General features: G+C 39.6%; 1 protein-coding gene across 1 annotated transcript in view; it reads right to left on the bottom strand.

The window, feature by feature from the left end:
• LOC142652589 (collagen alpha-6(VI) chain-like) overlaps positions 1-15,044 on the bottom strand; it is a 101,525-nt gene extending 86,481 nt beyond the window's left edge. Inside the window, exons 1-6 of the mRNA XM_075828244.1 lie at positions 14,978-15,044; positions 14,302-14,889; positions 11,809-11,871; positions 8,125-8,745; positions 6,941-7,501; positions 3,387-3,944 (exon numbers count right to left, since the gene is read on the bottom strand). Of these exons, the coding sequence (XP_075684359.1) occupies positions 3,387-3,944; positions 6,941-7,501; positions 8,125-8,745; positions 11,809-11,871; positions 14,302-14,889; positions 14,978-15,044 (2,458 nt within the window). The remainder of the gene's footprint in view (positions 1-3,386; positions 3,945-6,940; positions 7,502-8,124; positions 8,746-11,808; positions 11,872-14,301; positions 14,890-14,977) is intronic.
• Between the last annotated feature and the right edge of the window lie 208 nt (positions 15,045-15,252).

Below are 15,252 nucleotides of genomic sequence, written 5' to 3' on the forward strand. Positions count from 1 at the left end.
GCCATGAGAATCCCCAGAACTGAATGGTTGTTAAAATTAGTATTTCATAGTCATGTTTGGTATGCCAAAGTTGGTAAATATATGCCCGGGAACTTGTCGGACATTGTATCTCACTAGGAGATTCATATAAGGATTTATGACAGATTAGAATTGTGTCCGGCAACTTTCCCTGTTTTGCATGTAATTAGCCATCCTCCTCCCACCTGACCAGGAGGAGGGATGAGGGGTCTTGTTTGGACCCTTTATAATGGCATACCAAGAAATACACAGTGTCAGACCACAGGAGAGTCGACTGCATTGCAGTTCTATCCACCTTCAAGCTGTTCTCCTCATCGGGATCTCTAACCTATCAAACATGTAAGAGGTCTGTTATTCTTTGCTTTATTCCCTTTGATTTTGTAACTGTTTTGCTTATATGTATGTCATTTTTATTACATCATTTTTGTAACTGTTTTTGTAAGCATTGTACTTTCGTATATTAAACCTTAAAATTAATAAGTTTGTATTAGTGCAAAAACCACCGAGTAGGTTCCAGAGAGGGGACCAGGGGCGTAGCTAGGGGGGGGGGCAGGCGGGGCATGTGCCCCGGGTGCAAGGGAAGGGGGGGCGCCGAAGAGCAGCTGATTGCTGCTGACAGGCGCCCCGTATGTCGGACACCTGCAGCAGCTTAGGAAGAGCCAGGAAATTAGGGCGTTCTGACTGGGGTCTGTGACGGCCAGGGAGTGGACCAGTCCAGTCACCTTACCTCACGTCAGTGACATGAGGTCAGATGACTCAGGTCAAGGGACAGGTCCACTCCCGTGCTGCAGCCTCCCTGCATCTGCCTCTACTCTGTGCTTTGCGAGAAGCAGAGAGGAAGCTCCGCCCACAGCCCGTCCTGACCTGTCAGCAAGGAGACATGGTGAGTGTCTGTGAGTGTCTGTGTGTAGTGTAGTGTGAATACAGTGTGTGTCTCTGTGTTTGTATGTGTATATGTTACAGTGTGTGTGTGTGTGTGTGTGTGTGTGGTGTGTGTGTGTGTGTGTGTGTCTCTGTCTGTCTGTGTCTCTGCATGTGTTTGTCTCATATATCTACTACATTATCTGTACTCTCAGAGAGTTATCAGTGTGCTATCTGTGGTGTTACATAGGACAGCAGGTAACATCTACTGCATTATCTGTACTGTGTAGCAGAGCTGAGATTGTAATTTAGCACAATGTGTTATCTGTGGTGTTATATAGGACTGCAGGGGACACAACTACGTTATCTGTCCCCAGAGAGTTATCACTATGTGTTATCTGTGGTGTTACATAGGACTGCAGGTAACATCTACTGCATTATCTGTACTCAGAGAGTTATCACTGTGTGATCTGTGGTGTTACATAGGACTGCAGTGGACACAACTACATTATCAGTACTCAGAGAGTTATCACTATGTGTTATCTGTGGTGTTACATAGGACTGCAGGCAGCAGTTACTACATTATCTGTACTCAGAGTTATCACTGTGTTATCTGTGGTGTTACATAGGACTGCAGGTAACACTACTACATTATTTGTGCTGTGTAACATATGTGCCTGTGTGTGTATATATGGGTCTGTTTGTGAATGTGTCTTTGTGCTTGTATATTTGTGCCTTTTATGTATTTCTATATGTTCCTGCCTGTGTATTTATCTGCCGGTGTGTGTGTGTGTGTCTGTGTGTGTGTGTGTGCGCGTGTGTGTGTGTGTGTATATGTGTTTGTACGTCTATATATTTACCTGTATGTATATATTCCAGAATGTGTGTATGTATATTTGCCTGTATGTCTAAGTATCTGTCTCTATGTATGTACAGTATATATGTTCCAGCGTGTCCATATATGTGGTTCATTTTTGGTTTGTGTAGGGGGCGGCAATAGAGAGTCCCGCACAGGGTGCCATCCAAGCTAAGGCCGGCCCTGGCTGTCACCAACTCTAGTCAGAAGGAACTCTACCGCTGCCTGCGCCGCATGACCTCCTCGGCTTCTCCGGTAAGTCACACCAGGCAGAGCGGAGAGTGGTAGTGGTAGGCTACCGCTCACCGGTCTGTTCACAGTGTGGCATTAAGTACAAGGGGTGGGAGTGTGGCGCTATTTAAAACGGGGGAATGTGGCGCTATTTATAAGGGGGGGAGTGTGGCGCTATTTACAAAGGGGCAGCGGGCTGTGTGTGGCACTATCTACAAGGGGGGGAATGTGCCGCTATCTACTAGGGGGGAAGCGGGCTGCGTGTGGCACTATCTACAAGGGGGGCTGTGTGTGGCCTCTTTCATTTATTTTATTTTAATTTATTTTTATGTTAATTACATTAAAGAACTATATCGCTTGTAAAATGTAGAAATGCTTTTATACTCGCGTTACATTAAAAAAATTGTGAAAAAAACTTACACCTCATTGATTGGTAGGGTAAGAAAACATGGCGAGGGGGAAGGAGATGTCGGGAAATAAGTTGGGGGGGGGCGCCAATCTGAATCTTTGCCCCGGGTGCAGGAGAACCTAGCTACGCCTCTGGAGGGGACTACAACACTCAACTGTGAGATTAGGAGGCCCATAGCAGACAGTAAGACTATTGTGACTCTGTTGCTATTGGCAATCACTGAAATGTTGTTGTTGGGAAACATTATCTAAAGAGTCTTTGTTTACAGTTCGCAACTCAAGCCTTGTGCCCTCATCTTGAAAATACATTGTAACCATACACCAGTTGGGCACCAGAGACTGTTAGCAATCATTTAGACTGTTGCCCAACAAGAGTTTGCCTGCAACCACTATGCCTGTTGCATACTCGTGAGTTATCAACTTTTTCTACCTGCTTCTTTGCAACATCTTTAAATGGGAAAACCAGAAAGACCACTTAGAGGTCAAAGAGACACTGGTAAAGTCTAACACCTTTACAAGTTGAGTGCAATTTTGAAGGGATCAGCCATGCAGGAATCACTAGAACCCGATGAGTGGCCAATTGAGCTATATGGTAAATTTCAGGGAGCGTTAATACCCGAGTTTAAAAAAAACGAAAACAATTTAGATGCTTCATTTGACACTGGGAACTTGCCTCTTTCAATGTCTGAGACTACTATAACATTATTACCCAAGAAGGGAAAGGACGTTCTGTTACCGGACTCTAATTATCCTAAATCCGTTATGAATTGCGATGCAAAATTTTTGACAGAGCTACGTGCAAACAGGCTAGCTACAATAATTAGAAATAACGAATTAGAAAAATAATTATATATATATATATATTCAGTTTACAGGTTTTATTTTACAAATGAGTAATACAAGCTTCATTAAAAGATAGGAGAACTAAAGTCTTATCTAGCATTATGACTTGTAGTCTGTTTTGTATGATACTTCGAAGGGGCAACTTTACATTTGGTGGATGTATACGGACCTTCAGGAGGATTGCAGATTCCAAAAATTAATTCATCTTCTATTGTCTTCAATGTTTCAAAAGATTCCAGATAGTGCACTCGCTCTGTCTTCCCACTTATTTCCTCCAGTTGAGTTTTATTTGCGTTGAAAATACCCACAGAAATAATGTTCACACCGCTATCCCTCAGAGACTGGGACTGAAGTGCAACTTTATCTTGTGAATTTCCATCTGTTATAAGAATAAGGAATTTTTTCACCTTGGGTCTTGCACCTTTTATTTCCGTGAAGTACTGTGACACAAATTCCAAGGCTTTCCCAGTGTATGTACCCTTGTTCAGGTAACCCATTTTGTCAATAGCTTCCCAGATAATAGCTTTGGTTCCATTCTTATTTAACTGTAATACCTCCATGCTGATGTCACTGAATTGAACAATGCCGAACTGTACTGTACTCGGCCCAACCTCTGTTTTGTTAACCAAACTTTTCATAAACTCCTTCATTTTATTAAAGTTATCTTTGCCTATACTTCCAGAACTGTCAACCAGGAACATTACATCAGCAACTACATGTTGGCAAACTGTAAAGACAAAAATGTAATACTTTAGACTATGCTTGCTCCAAATCTGTCAAGGTAAAAACATTTTACAAAGTTACTACAAAAAAAAAAGATGGTTTTACTGAAATTAGCCCAAAAAGAGTTCAAATAGAATACATTTTAGGACTATTTGACTCTATAGATAGATCAGCAAAGACTGTAGACTTTACAGTTGGTGCTAGAATTTGTTATTGGGCATCGCCCATGATCCCTAGCATCTTGCCACCAAATTGATCTGTGAGGTATTCTGATTTAACATGTAAGAACACTTAAAGGGTAACTCAACTTTCAGAAAACTTCTGACATGTCATAGTGACATGTCAGAAGTTTTGATTGGGGGGGTTCTGAGCACTGAGACCCCCACCGATCGCTAAAACGAAGCAGCAGAAATGCTCGGGGGAGCGCAGAGCTGCTTGGTTTCTGAATGGCTTTTCTCGGAAAGCAGAGGTAACGGCGTACGGACTCAATAGAAAGTCTATGAGCCAGTATACAAAAAATTCAGAGAAACCCCCGAACAGAAACGAAGCGGCACAGAGCTCACCCGAGCGCTTCTGCTGATTAGTTTTAATGATCGGTGGGGGTCTCAGTGCTCAGACCCCCACCGATCAAAACTTCTGATCTGTCACTATGACGTAGTCAAAATATTCAAAGACAGCATTCATTATGGCAAAATTAAAAATCGTAGGTGTTTAATCACACAAATACCAAAAATACAAAGGCTACGTTTTGACCCCGTTAGAGTCATTCTCATGCATGCCTATTGAGAAATATCCCGATGGGATTTCCGGATAAATAATTTGTATCCAGCTACATTTGAAGTGGGAAGTTCCTGTGCAAGTGAGTTCTGTGGACACTCTTTTTTTATTTTTATTTTTTTTACAATTTCTTTTTACAATGTCACTATGACATGTCTGAAGTTTTCTAAATGTTTAGTTACCCTTTAACATGGCGGCCCCCTAGGCAACCATACGTTTTTGGAAAACTATGTTCAGACCTGCAGAATTAATATGCCTAACATAAAAGCAAGGTACAAAAAGGGTATTGCAAAAACATGTTGTTGACTAAATTATGTAAATTTGTTGAGTGATATTTCACACTTAAAAGTGTGAAATATTTCCATATGATAGGCAATCAATATATAATATGTTGGGTTTAACTTTTGGTACCACCACAATCAGCAGAAAAACTGGGCCAAGCCTCTTTATGGCTGCCCTGTGTCTCGTGATGCAGCTCAGCTCAGAAACATTCACTCAAAGGGGTGCATTGAGACCGCAGTGCACCATGCTCTGCTGATCATTGGGGTTCCAAAGAAGCCATAGCCAAACTGAAGGAGTATCGCTGTTTCCATATCTTCCTTACACTGTAATGATGCAAGTGGATAAGTTGATATGCCATAAAAGTGATTCATTTGAAAACCTTCTGAATAATTAATCAGACAATTGTACTTTGTTACTCTGTTACCCATGAAGTAACCTTTCAGCTGAAAGAAAGTCAAAACATTACTTAATAGGTGGATACAAAAGTAATTCTGTCACTTTATTTCTGTGACCCCCAACATAAGCTGCCACGCTGTGTTTATTAGCCTAGCTCTACCATAACCATAAAAAGTTTGATTTTGTTTTTGTGTTTTGTGACACCTCTCATATAATTGACTTCTATTCTGTTGGTGTTCGTGGGTTATATTCTAATTTAGGGAGTAATAACACCCGGCAGATTTGTTGCAGAAATTTCTAAGACTGGAAATCTGTTCCATTTATCTGAATGTGTTTGAAATTTCTTCAACAGATCTGCTGCGTGTGAACTTACCCTTAAGCCGGGTTCCCATGTAGCGTAAATACTGCAGAATTTTCGTAACGGAATTGAATTCCGCAGTATTTACAGTAGCAAAATGAGATGAGATTTAGAAAATCTCATGCCCACGCAGCAGAAAAAAATGCAGCGCAAACGTTAATAAATTGACCTGCGGTGCGGAATATAATTCATGCATGTCATTTTATGCTGCGTTTTTGTTGATTTTCTGTTGCAAGTTTTTCCCATTGAATCCAATGGGGATGCAAAACTCGCAATAGAAAGCAGGTCATTCCGCAGGTAAAATCTGCACTTCATATTGTGTTTTTTTTTTGCATTTCTAGGTGCCTTATTTTACTTTTTGATGCGGAAACAGGGCAAATTTTATGCATGATTTTATAAACTTGATATATGCAGTTCTGAGACGGAAACACAAGATAAATTGACATTCTGCAGATTTTAAAATCTGCAACGCAGGTCAATTTTGCTGTGGAAAAAATTCTGCAACGTGTATATGAGATGACATAAAATCTAATTTACTTTGCTGAAAGAAAATCTGTTTGGCAAATCCACATGTAATACGCATTGTGTGCACGTGACCTAACAGTGGAGGAGCAACCAGAAAACAAATGTGCAGGTGTTTCCTGTTTTGTTGAATTTCTAACAACCACTTTTTTGTTTCGGTTGATGAAGCCCCCATGAGAGAATAAAGTAACGTTAAAACCAAGCACACCATTGTTTTTCTTGTGAAATTCTCGATAAGTTTGATGTGTCACATGACCCTCTTCCCATTGAAAAAAACTAAAGTTGGATAAAAAATGGCCGACTTCAAAATGGCCACCATGGTCAATACCCAGCTTGAAAAGTTTCCCCCTCCCATATACTAATGTGCCACAAACAGGAAGTTAATATCACCAACCATTCCGATTTTATTTAGGTGTATCCATATAAATGGCCCACCCTGTACAATTTGATCAAAATGTTAACAAAGAACCTCATGTTCAAGTTTATAAATTTTGTTTATATATTGTAAATGTGCGGTTCATGTCTAGTCTCTCAATACTGATAAAAGCAGTTTTCCCCATTGAATTCAATGGGCAGATGTTTGTAGGCGTTACTATTTAATGAAATTGACATGTATTGATTACATATTACTCAGTATCAATTTGGTTTAGTACGTTTTATTTTACCTTTGGTAGAACAGATTTGCTGGGCTATCACATTTTTTATGTCTTTTAAAGAATCAAAGTTGTGCACAAAATGGACCCTTTTGGGATCTCCAGTAATTTCTAGTAACTGCGTCTGGTTGGCTGCTTTAACTCCAATTGCATACATATTGACATTGAGTTCTCTGAGGATTTTTGAAGCCTCCTTCACGCTATCTTGAGATTCTCCATCTGTAAGAACAATAAAATACACAGGCACATTCCCTGCCCTGACATTGTTGGGATCTACTATCAATTTTTGAGTGAAATTTATAGCGGCTCCTGTTTCAGTTCCTCCACCGCGCTGCCTGATGTTCTGAATGGCCAGTTTTAGGTCGGTTTTGCTGTAATCAGTACCAATACCAAACTCCAGTTGACTGCCATCAGAGTACTGTACAGCCCCAACACGAACCTTCTGAGGCCCTATCTCAAACATTTCTACCAGCTCCTCCAGAAACATCTTCATGGATATAAAATCTGAGTATTCAATACTTCCAGAACCATCGATGAGCAGATGAATATCAGCAAGCTCGGTATTCAGACATCCTGCAGAGAAACACATTTGCAATTGACAATTATTATAATATTATTTTTACTGTTAATTTCAAAGTGGTTCCAATAATATATAAAAATGTATATCTCCAAAAATATTGTAGCATAAAAATATATAATGCAGGTGAGTTTGACTTGAAGTTAGGACACTGTCTTGTAGTTAGAGCTCACGCACATGGCACATGGAGTCCCTACAGCTCTTTACTACGGAGCCTTAGGCACTCCATGTGGAGGTGCCTCTGTATGGCACTGTATTATAGAGGAGTTATTTCCTAGAAGCAATGCTTCTAGGGCAGAATACCAACATAATATAGCATCTGATTATGGCATGTTTTTTTAATACAGAATATGACAAGAAAAAAATTGGACTCCATATTGAATGAGAGGCATATGATGGTAAAGTACAGACCAATATAACTCTTTATTACTGCTCTGTACAGCTAGTAGCCATATGTCTGGGATGTACCAATTTTGGGATTTACTGGATAGAAAAATATGTATCCATGCAGATCTTTGGATTCATCATGCCAGCTGAAGATGTGCGGGTGCTGGTGTAAGAAATAGTTGTATCAGCACACTTTAATAACTACTGTATGTAACAAATATGAGAACCCTACCTTGTCTGATCAGATCTGTTTGTTCTGGCAAGACAACAATATCTTGATCAACAACGTTCACTATCTTCTTTAGTAAAACAGCTGCATTTGTTGAAAGATCAGAAAAAGTTTTCACCTTAATTTGATAATTGAAAGTTGGATGTGATGCAATTTGGTCCATTTGTGTTTCATTAGCTTTAGAAATGCCCACAGTAAAAAGTCTGACATTTTCTTGTCGAAGTAAATGAGCAGCCTCAATTACACTATCTACAGAAGACTTATGCGTGACCAAGATTGTTATTTGTTGTATTCCCTGGTTCTTTCTGCTTGCCAAGGCATCACCAAACACTTGGCTTCTTGTATAATTAATAGCATTTCCAATATTTGCAATTTTTTCTCTTGAAACTGTGAGTTTTCCTATAAATTCCTCCACAATAGATTTGCTGATTCCTGTATTAAGTGAAGAAATTAATTGTGCTTGGCTGTTAAATGCCACCAGGCCAACGTGAACACAATATTCACTTATCTCCAGGTTGGATAGGACATTAGTTAAGAATTTTTTCAGGTCTGTGCTTTCTGCGATTGTATGCTCTGAAGTATCCACAATTAGCACCAGATCTGTCGCTATACCTTTGTTGCAAACTGCAAAGAGAAAATGTGTAAATATAAAGTTATAGAAACAGACAACTCAAATGTCAATGTTAAACCTATAAAGCAATACAATAATAATAATAATTATTTGAATCATTTGATCATTTACAGTCTGTCAATTTTAAGCCGGTAAATTTCGATATATGTGCATGGCTGGAATGTTTAGATCCGTGACTAAGACATATTTTAGAATAAGTGAACACAGTGAAATCTTTAGATCTGTATTATCTTTATTAAAAGACCCAGCCTTCCTGAACATAAAAGGAAACCTGGTGATCGCATCGCCAGGGTCACCCCACCTTTGTGTACACATACAGTCAGGGTCAGCCTTAGGGTGCTGCCCCCTCCAAGCATGTAGAGGGTACCACTGGGCTGTGCCTCTACTCTGTGCTCTTCACTTAGCTACACACACTGAGTAAATAAGAGCCGAAGAACAAGAGAAGGGGAGGAAGCCCCGCCCACAGCCCGTCCTGCTCGAAGCCTGTGATCCTGTCAGCAAGGAGAGATGTGAGTATCTATGTGTGTCTGTGTGTCTCCGTGTGTATATGTGTGTGTATACAGTATGTGTTTCTGTGTGTATACAGTATGTGTCTCCGTGTTTGTATGTGTATATGTTACAGTGTGTGTGTGTGTGTGTGTGTGTGTGTGTTTGTGTGTGTCTCTGCATGTGTTTATGTCTCTTTGTAAAAGTGTGTGTTCAATATTTAAGTAGAACAGATAAAACAAAGATATCTGTGCTGCCTCCTATATATCCTACTGCCCCTATATACCCTGCTTCCCCTATATATCCTGCTGCCACTTATATAACCAGCTGCCTCCTATATACCCTGCTGCCCTTTTATACCCTGCTGCCCCTATATAGCCTGCTTCCCCTATATATCCTGATGCCCCTATATATCCTGCTGCCCCTATATATCCTGCTGCCCCTATATACACTGTTGTCCCCTATATATCCTGCTGCCCTTATATACTCTGCTGCCTCCTATATACCCTTCTGCCCCTATATACCCTGCTCCCTTATATATTTTGCTGCCCCTATATATCCTGCTGCCCCTTATATACTCTGCTGCCTCCTATATACCCTGCTGCCCCCTGTATACCCTGATGCCCCTATATACCCTGCTGTCCGCTATATATCCTACTGCCCCCTATATATCCTTCTGCCCCTATATACCCTGCTGCCCCTTATATACCCTGCTGCCCCTTATATATCATGATACCCCTATATAACCTGCTGCCTCTTATATACCCCGCTGCCCCTTATATACCCTGCTGCCCCTATATACCCTGCTGCCCCTTATATACCAAGCAGCCCCTTATATACCCTGCTGCCCCGTATATACACTGCTGTCCCTTATTCACCCTGCTGCCCCCTATATACCCTGCTACCCCTATATACCCTGCTGCCTCTTATATATCCTGCTGCCCCTTATACACTCTGCTGCCCTTAAGCATATGCCTGTGTGTGTGTGTGTGTGTGTGTGTGTGTGTGTGCGTGCGTGCGTGTGTGTGTGTTTATATATATGTCTGTGGGTATAGTTATCATCTACGACATTAGCTGTACTCAGAGCGTTATCACTGTGTTATCAGCGGTGTTAAATAGGACTGCTGGTAACATTTACGACATTATTAGTACTCAGAGAGTTACCACTGTGTTATCAGCGGTGTTACATAGGACTGCAGGTAACATCTATGACATTATCTGTACTCAAAGAGTTATCACTGTGTGATCTGTGGTATTACATAGGACTGCAAATAATGTCTACTACATTATCTGTACTCAGTTATTACTACGTGTTATCTGTGGTGTTACATAGGGCTGCACGTGAAATCTATGACATTATTTGTACACAGAGCGTTATCACTGTGAGTTATCTGTGGTGTTGCATAGGACTGCATGTGAAATCTACTACATTATCTGTACTGGCTATATATGGGTCTGTTTGTGAATGTGTCTTTGTGCTTGTATATATGTGCCTTTTATGTATTTGTATATGTTCCTGTCTGTATATTTATTTGCCGGTGTGTGTGTGTGTGTGTGTGTGTGTGTGTATGTGTCTGTACATCTATATATTTACCTGTATGTATATATTCCTGATGTGTATTCATGATGTATATTTGCCTGTATGTCCAAATATCTGTCTTTATGTATGTACAGTATATATGTTCCAGTATGTGCGTGTCTATATATGTGGTTAATTTTTGGTTTGTGCAGGGGGCGGAAATAGAGAGTCCCGCACAGGGCGCCATCCAACCTAAGGCCGGCTCTGCATACAGTATGTAACATTACATTGTGGCCAATAGCCTTGGACAATGGCAAATGTGCACTGTACACAGGGCAAAGGGGGTTCAAATAACTATTGCATTTATAATGTAAAGATTTTTCAGATAAAAGGAAATTTCTACCTTGCAATTATTGCTTTCTAAAGGTGGTCTTTTTTTAAAAAGCATATTTAATTAATATTTACTATTGTGGACCTAATATTATTGTGAATTCCTATAAAGGTGTTGTTTCATGAAGACTGCCCCTGTCCATTTGCCCTATTTATTAATATAGATGTCACAATACCAGAATGGAAAGTTGTTCTGGCGGACTTTAACTATCCATGTATTACACGGATGGCTATTCATCTCAATGGCTGCCGTGTAAAGATATATTTTCCCGCAGTGGCCGCTGTAGAAAAAATGTCTGGCTGGCCACAGCTTTTCCCGGCAAAATCAGGTAGTTGCCACAGTTGTCAGGGGGCAGCTACCACATGAAAGGGCTTATATGTGGTGAGACAACCTCTTTAGGTTAAAGGGTGGACAGAATCCAAAGAAAAAAAAAATTGTTTGGTCGGTGGCAAGTTTTGCACAACCAGAATAAAATTCACAATCTTTTTGCATGAAGATGTAAACGCTATCTACTTTTTCCCTTTATATTGAGATAACAGCTGTAATAAATTTTTATTTACAGTGCAAACTTTCTTAAGAAGAATAAATAAATATAAGAACAACTAGGCAAAAAAAATCACAGAATAATAATACAATAATTAGGCCATCAGAAAACATTACCTGCACTTATGTTATTCACAAAACTTAACGTGTCCACAGTTGCTGGGATGGATGTTATGGTTCCTAAGGAAAGAGTAGAATGAAAGGAAATGTTAGTGACTAAGTCAATATTTTTTGTTAAGGGTTTTTAAAAACCATTACCATTTGTGTGAATATGAAAAGCCTTGTAGTTAAAAACGTTTTGGCTGAAACAACAAAATTTTAACCTCTATCTTATGTAATATAGAAAACTGTTTATTCATTGAGGCACTAATTATAAAAGTTGAGAGAAAGTATTTGGCTTGGAAAGCTGAAGAATGTGTATTTTGTATATTTAGTTTATTACTGACAGTAAGAATTTGTTTGAATTTTATAAATGATTCATTTTATTTTTATTTTTCTGCAAAAACTACATTAGGTTGGGTTCACATGTTTAGGTTCACAATATTGAGGCGGATTTGCATCAGACTACAGTACAGTGCCACTGAATAGGGTTTTACAAAGCAAATCATGCTATATATGTGACCTGCAGTCCTTAACATTGAAATAGCAACACCGAGAAGGACGAGATTTGGAATTGTGGAAATCACAGGATAGACATGTTAATGATATTCAAATAATAATAAGCAGAAATAAAATATTCCTAAGAGAATGAGCGCCACGCGCAGAAATACACACACTGACGCGCCTTGGCATTCTATCAATGAGGTTATTAATGGTTGTCTGAGGGATGTTATGCCACACTGAATGCAGTTGGGCGTGCAAATCATCAAGAGTGGCTGCTGCCAGCTCCCCTTGCAATTGCCGACCAATGGTGTCCCAGATGTGATCGATGTGAGACAAATCCAGAGATGCTGCATGCCATGGTAGCACATTTAGGCCACGCAGGCTGCCCATAGTAGCGCAAGCAACATGCGGCCTGGGGTTGTCCTGTTGAAAAACGGCTTCTGGGACACTTTGGAGAAATGACCTTACCACTGCTTGCACGACCAAATCAATATAACGCCGAGCTGTTAGTGTACCTCAAAAAAAGACGGGGTCCAGCTATTGTTCATTATGCCATCCCACACCATAATCCACAGAGTTGGACTGCTGTGATGTTCCCTTGTGAAGGCCTCTTCATGGCGTTGCCCACATGGTCTCCAGACTAATCTGCGGCTATCATTGCATCCGAGACAAAAACGGGACTCATCGCTGAAGAGGACAGACCTCCATTCCAGCCTCCATTACTGTCTTGCTGAGCACGATGATAGCCTTTGAGAGTGGTGGTCGTGTGGTCAATAGAACACCCGTAGCTGTACTTCTGTCTCGTAGCCCTATGTCGTGCAAACGCCTTGTGATGGTTTGTATCAACACTGGTTGCTGCTCTAGACTTGGGATGTAATGTCCAATTTTACTTGCAGTACAGAAAGGATCACTACGCGCCATTCTTCCAATTAGACGATCCGTCCGTTCAGAGGTTCGCCTCTGTGCACCTCTTGCTGTCATTCCCGTAGCGTGTAGCGACTTGCTGGAGTGATAAACCAAGGTTTCTCAATTCAAGGATTATGTCCCTCTCAGTTTGTGACAAGTGGTGATAACTGGCACGTCAATGAACAGTAGGCATCGCACAATCATCCCACACCACTTGATCCAATTTTTGAGGTTTCATTGGGCTAAAAAAAACTTTGCTTTCAATCTGGCTTTTATGTCGCCCACATGCCACAGATTGGAGCTAGGTGCTTGAAAATTTGATAATTTGCAGATCTTAGCGACACCTGCTATTTCCTCGATTTGCATAACCTTACAGCTTGTCCTTCTTGGTGTTGCAATTTCAATGCTGAGGTGTGTATTTGCTCCAAATTTTTGCTGCAAATGTAACATTTTGCAATGCAAAGGATGAAATCTGTGTCGAGTCTACAACAAAATCTGCAGCAAAATCTACTTCGGTATCTACTGTGGACTTTCCCCTGATATACGGACAAACCTGCTGCAGAAATTTTCTTCTACATTTAATAAACCCAACCTAAAGAAGCTTTCCAAAATAACACATTTTAGTCTACATTATAGTAATAATAAAAGTAATCATAATAACATCATTAGGAATATCATCATTAACTTGATATATTTAAAAAAAGATTTAATTTTTCTTTACTAGTGCACGTGTCAATCAGAAATGTTAGTTTTTAGATTATTACTTTATTTTGATTCCTGAAAAAAGAATGTTGTTGCTTTTTACATGCAGTGGTAAAGTGAAGTCTGAAAAGATCTTTTTGTGTTTTGTTATATTGAAGGCCAAGTTTAAAATCTAGTTAAGACAAGTTAATAATTTAATTCTGTTAGATTATAGTTAATAAGTTATGGTTAAGAAGTTGTGAATTAAAGGTACATGCTTTAGTTTTTATGCATTTGTTAATGTTCTAGTGATTATTATAAAGTGCTCTAGTTTAAATCCTTCAGTTGTCCTTTCCAGTAGGATGCCATTCCGTCAAAGATGAAGGAACAAATAAAGGAAAATAGTTGATGTGATCTCACCTTGTGTGCTTGGCAAATAATAATTATTTCTAACCACATCTTGGATTGCGGTGACCAAATCCTTTGAAAATGTAGTTAGGTTTTGGATATTGTTTATCATAAAAGCAAGCCTGGGAGATGATGCCATAGCTTCCAGATGATTTTTAGAGGCGTTCTTTAGTCCCATTGCAATAATCCTGACACTGTCCTGTTTTAGAGCATCAGCTGATAATTGAACATCATCAAGAGAAGTCCCAGAAGTGATCACAACTAGAACTGATGGATACTTTGATTTGTCTCTTCCATTTATTTCATTAAATAAGGATTCCTTTATTTTTCCAAGGGCATTACCGGTCATCAAAGACCCACCTTGAAAATAAAACTTATTTTTTATATAATTTATTATTGGGTTTTTTGCTTTGAAGGTAGATAGAGAGAAATCAACTTTTAGATCATCATTGTAATGTGCTAAACCAATTCGATACTGGTTAACACCTATTTGCATTTGAGAAATTGTTCTTGATATAAAGGATTTCACTTGGTTGAAGATGTTTTTTCCCATATTATTTGAATTGTCCACCAGAAATACTAGATCTGCATATTCCGGGACTGAAATCACAAAGAACAAATTACAATCAAATAAATCGAGGTGAAACCCTTGCGTTTAATGAACAGGATTTTGCATTGTTAGGCTTACCAGTATCTTGACCAGATGATAGCTCCAGCCAGCTAACCATCACAAGTAAACCAAACACAAATTTCATTTTCAGAGCACCACAATGTAGCTATTGAAGGATTCTAAAGATAAAAAAGTGCAGTAAGCAAGACAGTTAAGCATAACGTATCAAAATTGATAGCAAAATAAAAAAAATAATTCTACGACAATTGTCATAATCATGTACAAGCTGCCCCCTAAACTCCCCTAGTAGTGGCTGCAGACTGCCAGCATTTTATTTTTCAATTATATGGCTA

Source organism: Rhinoderma darwinii, chromosome 5, assembly GCF_050947455.1.
Source record: "Rhinoderma darwinii isolate aRhiDar2 chromosome 5, aRhiDar2.hap1, whole genome shotgun sequence".
In the NCBI taxonomy this organism is placed as follows: Eukaryota; Metazoa; Chordata; class Amphibia; order Anura; family Rhinodermatidae; genus Rhinoderma; species Rhinoderma darwinii.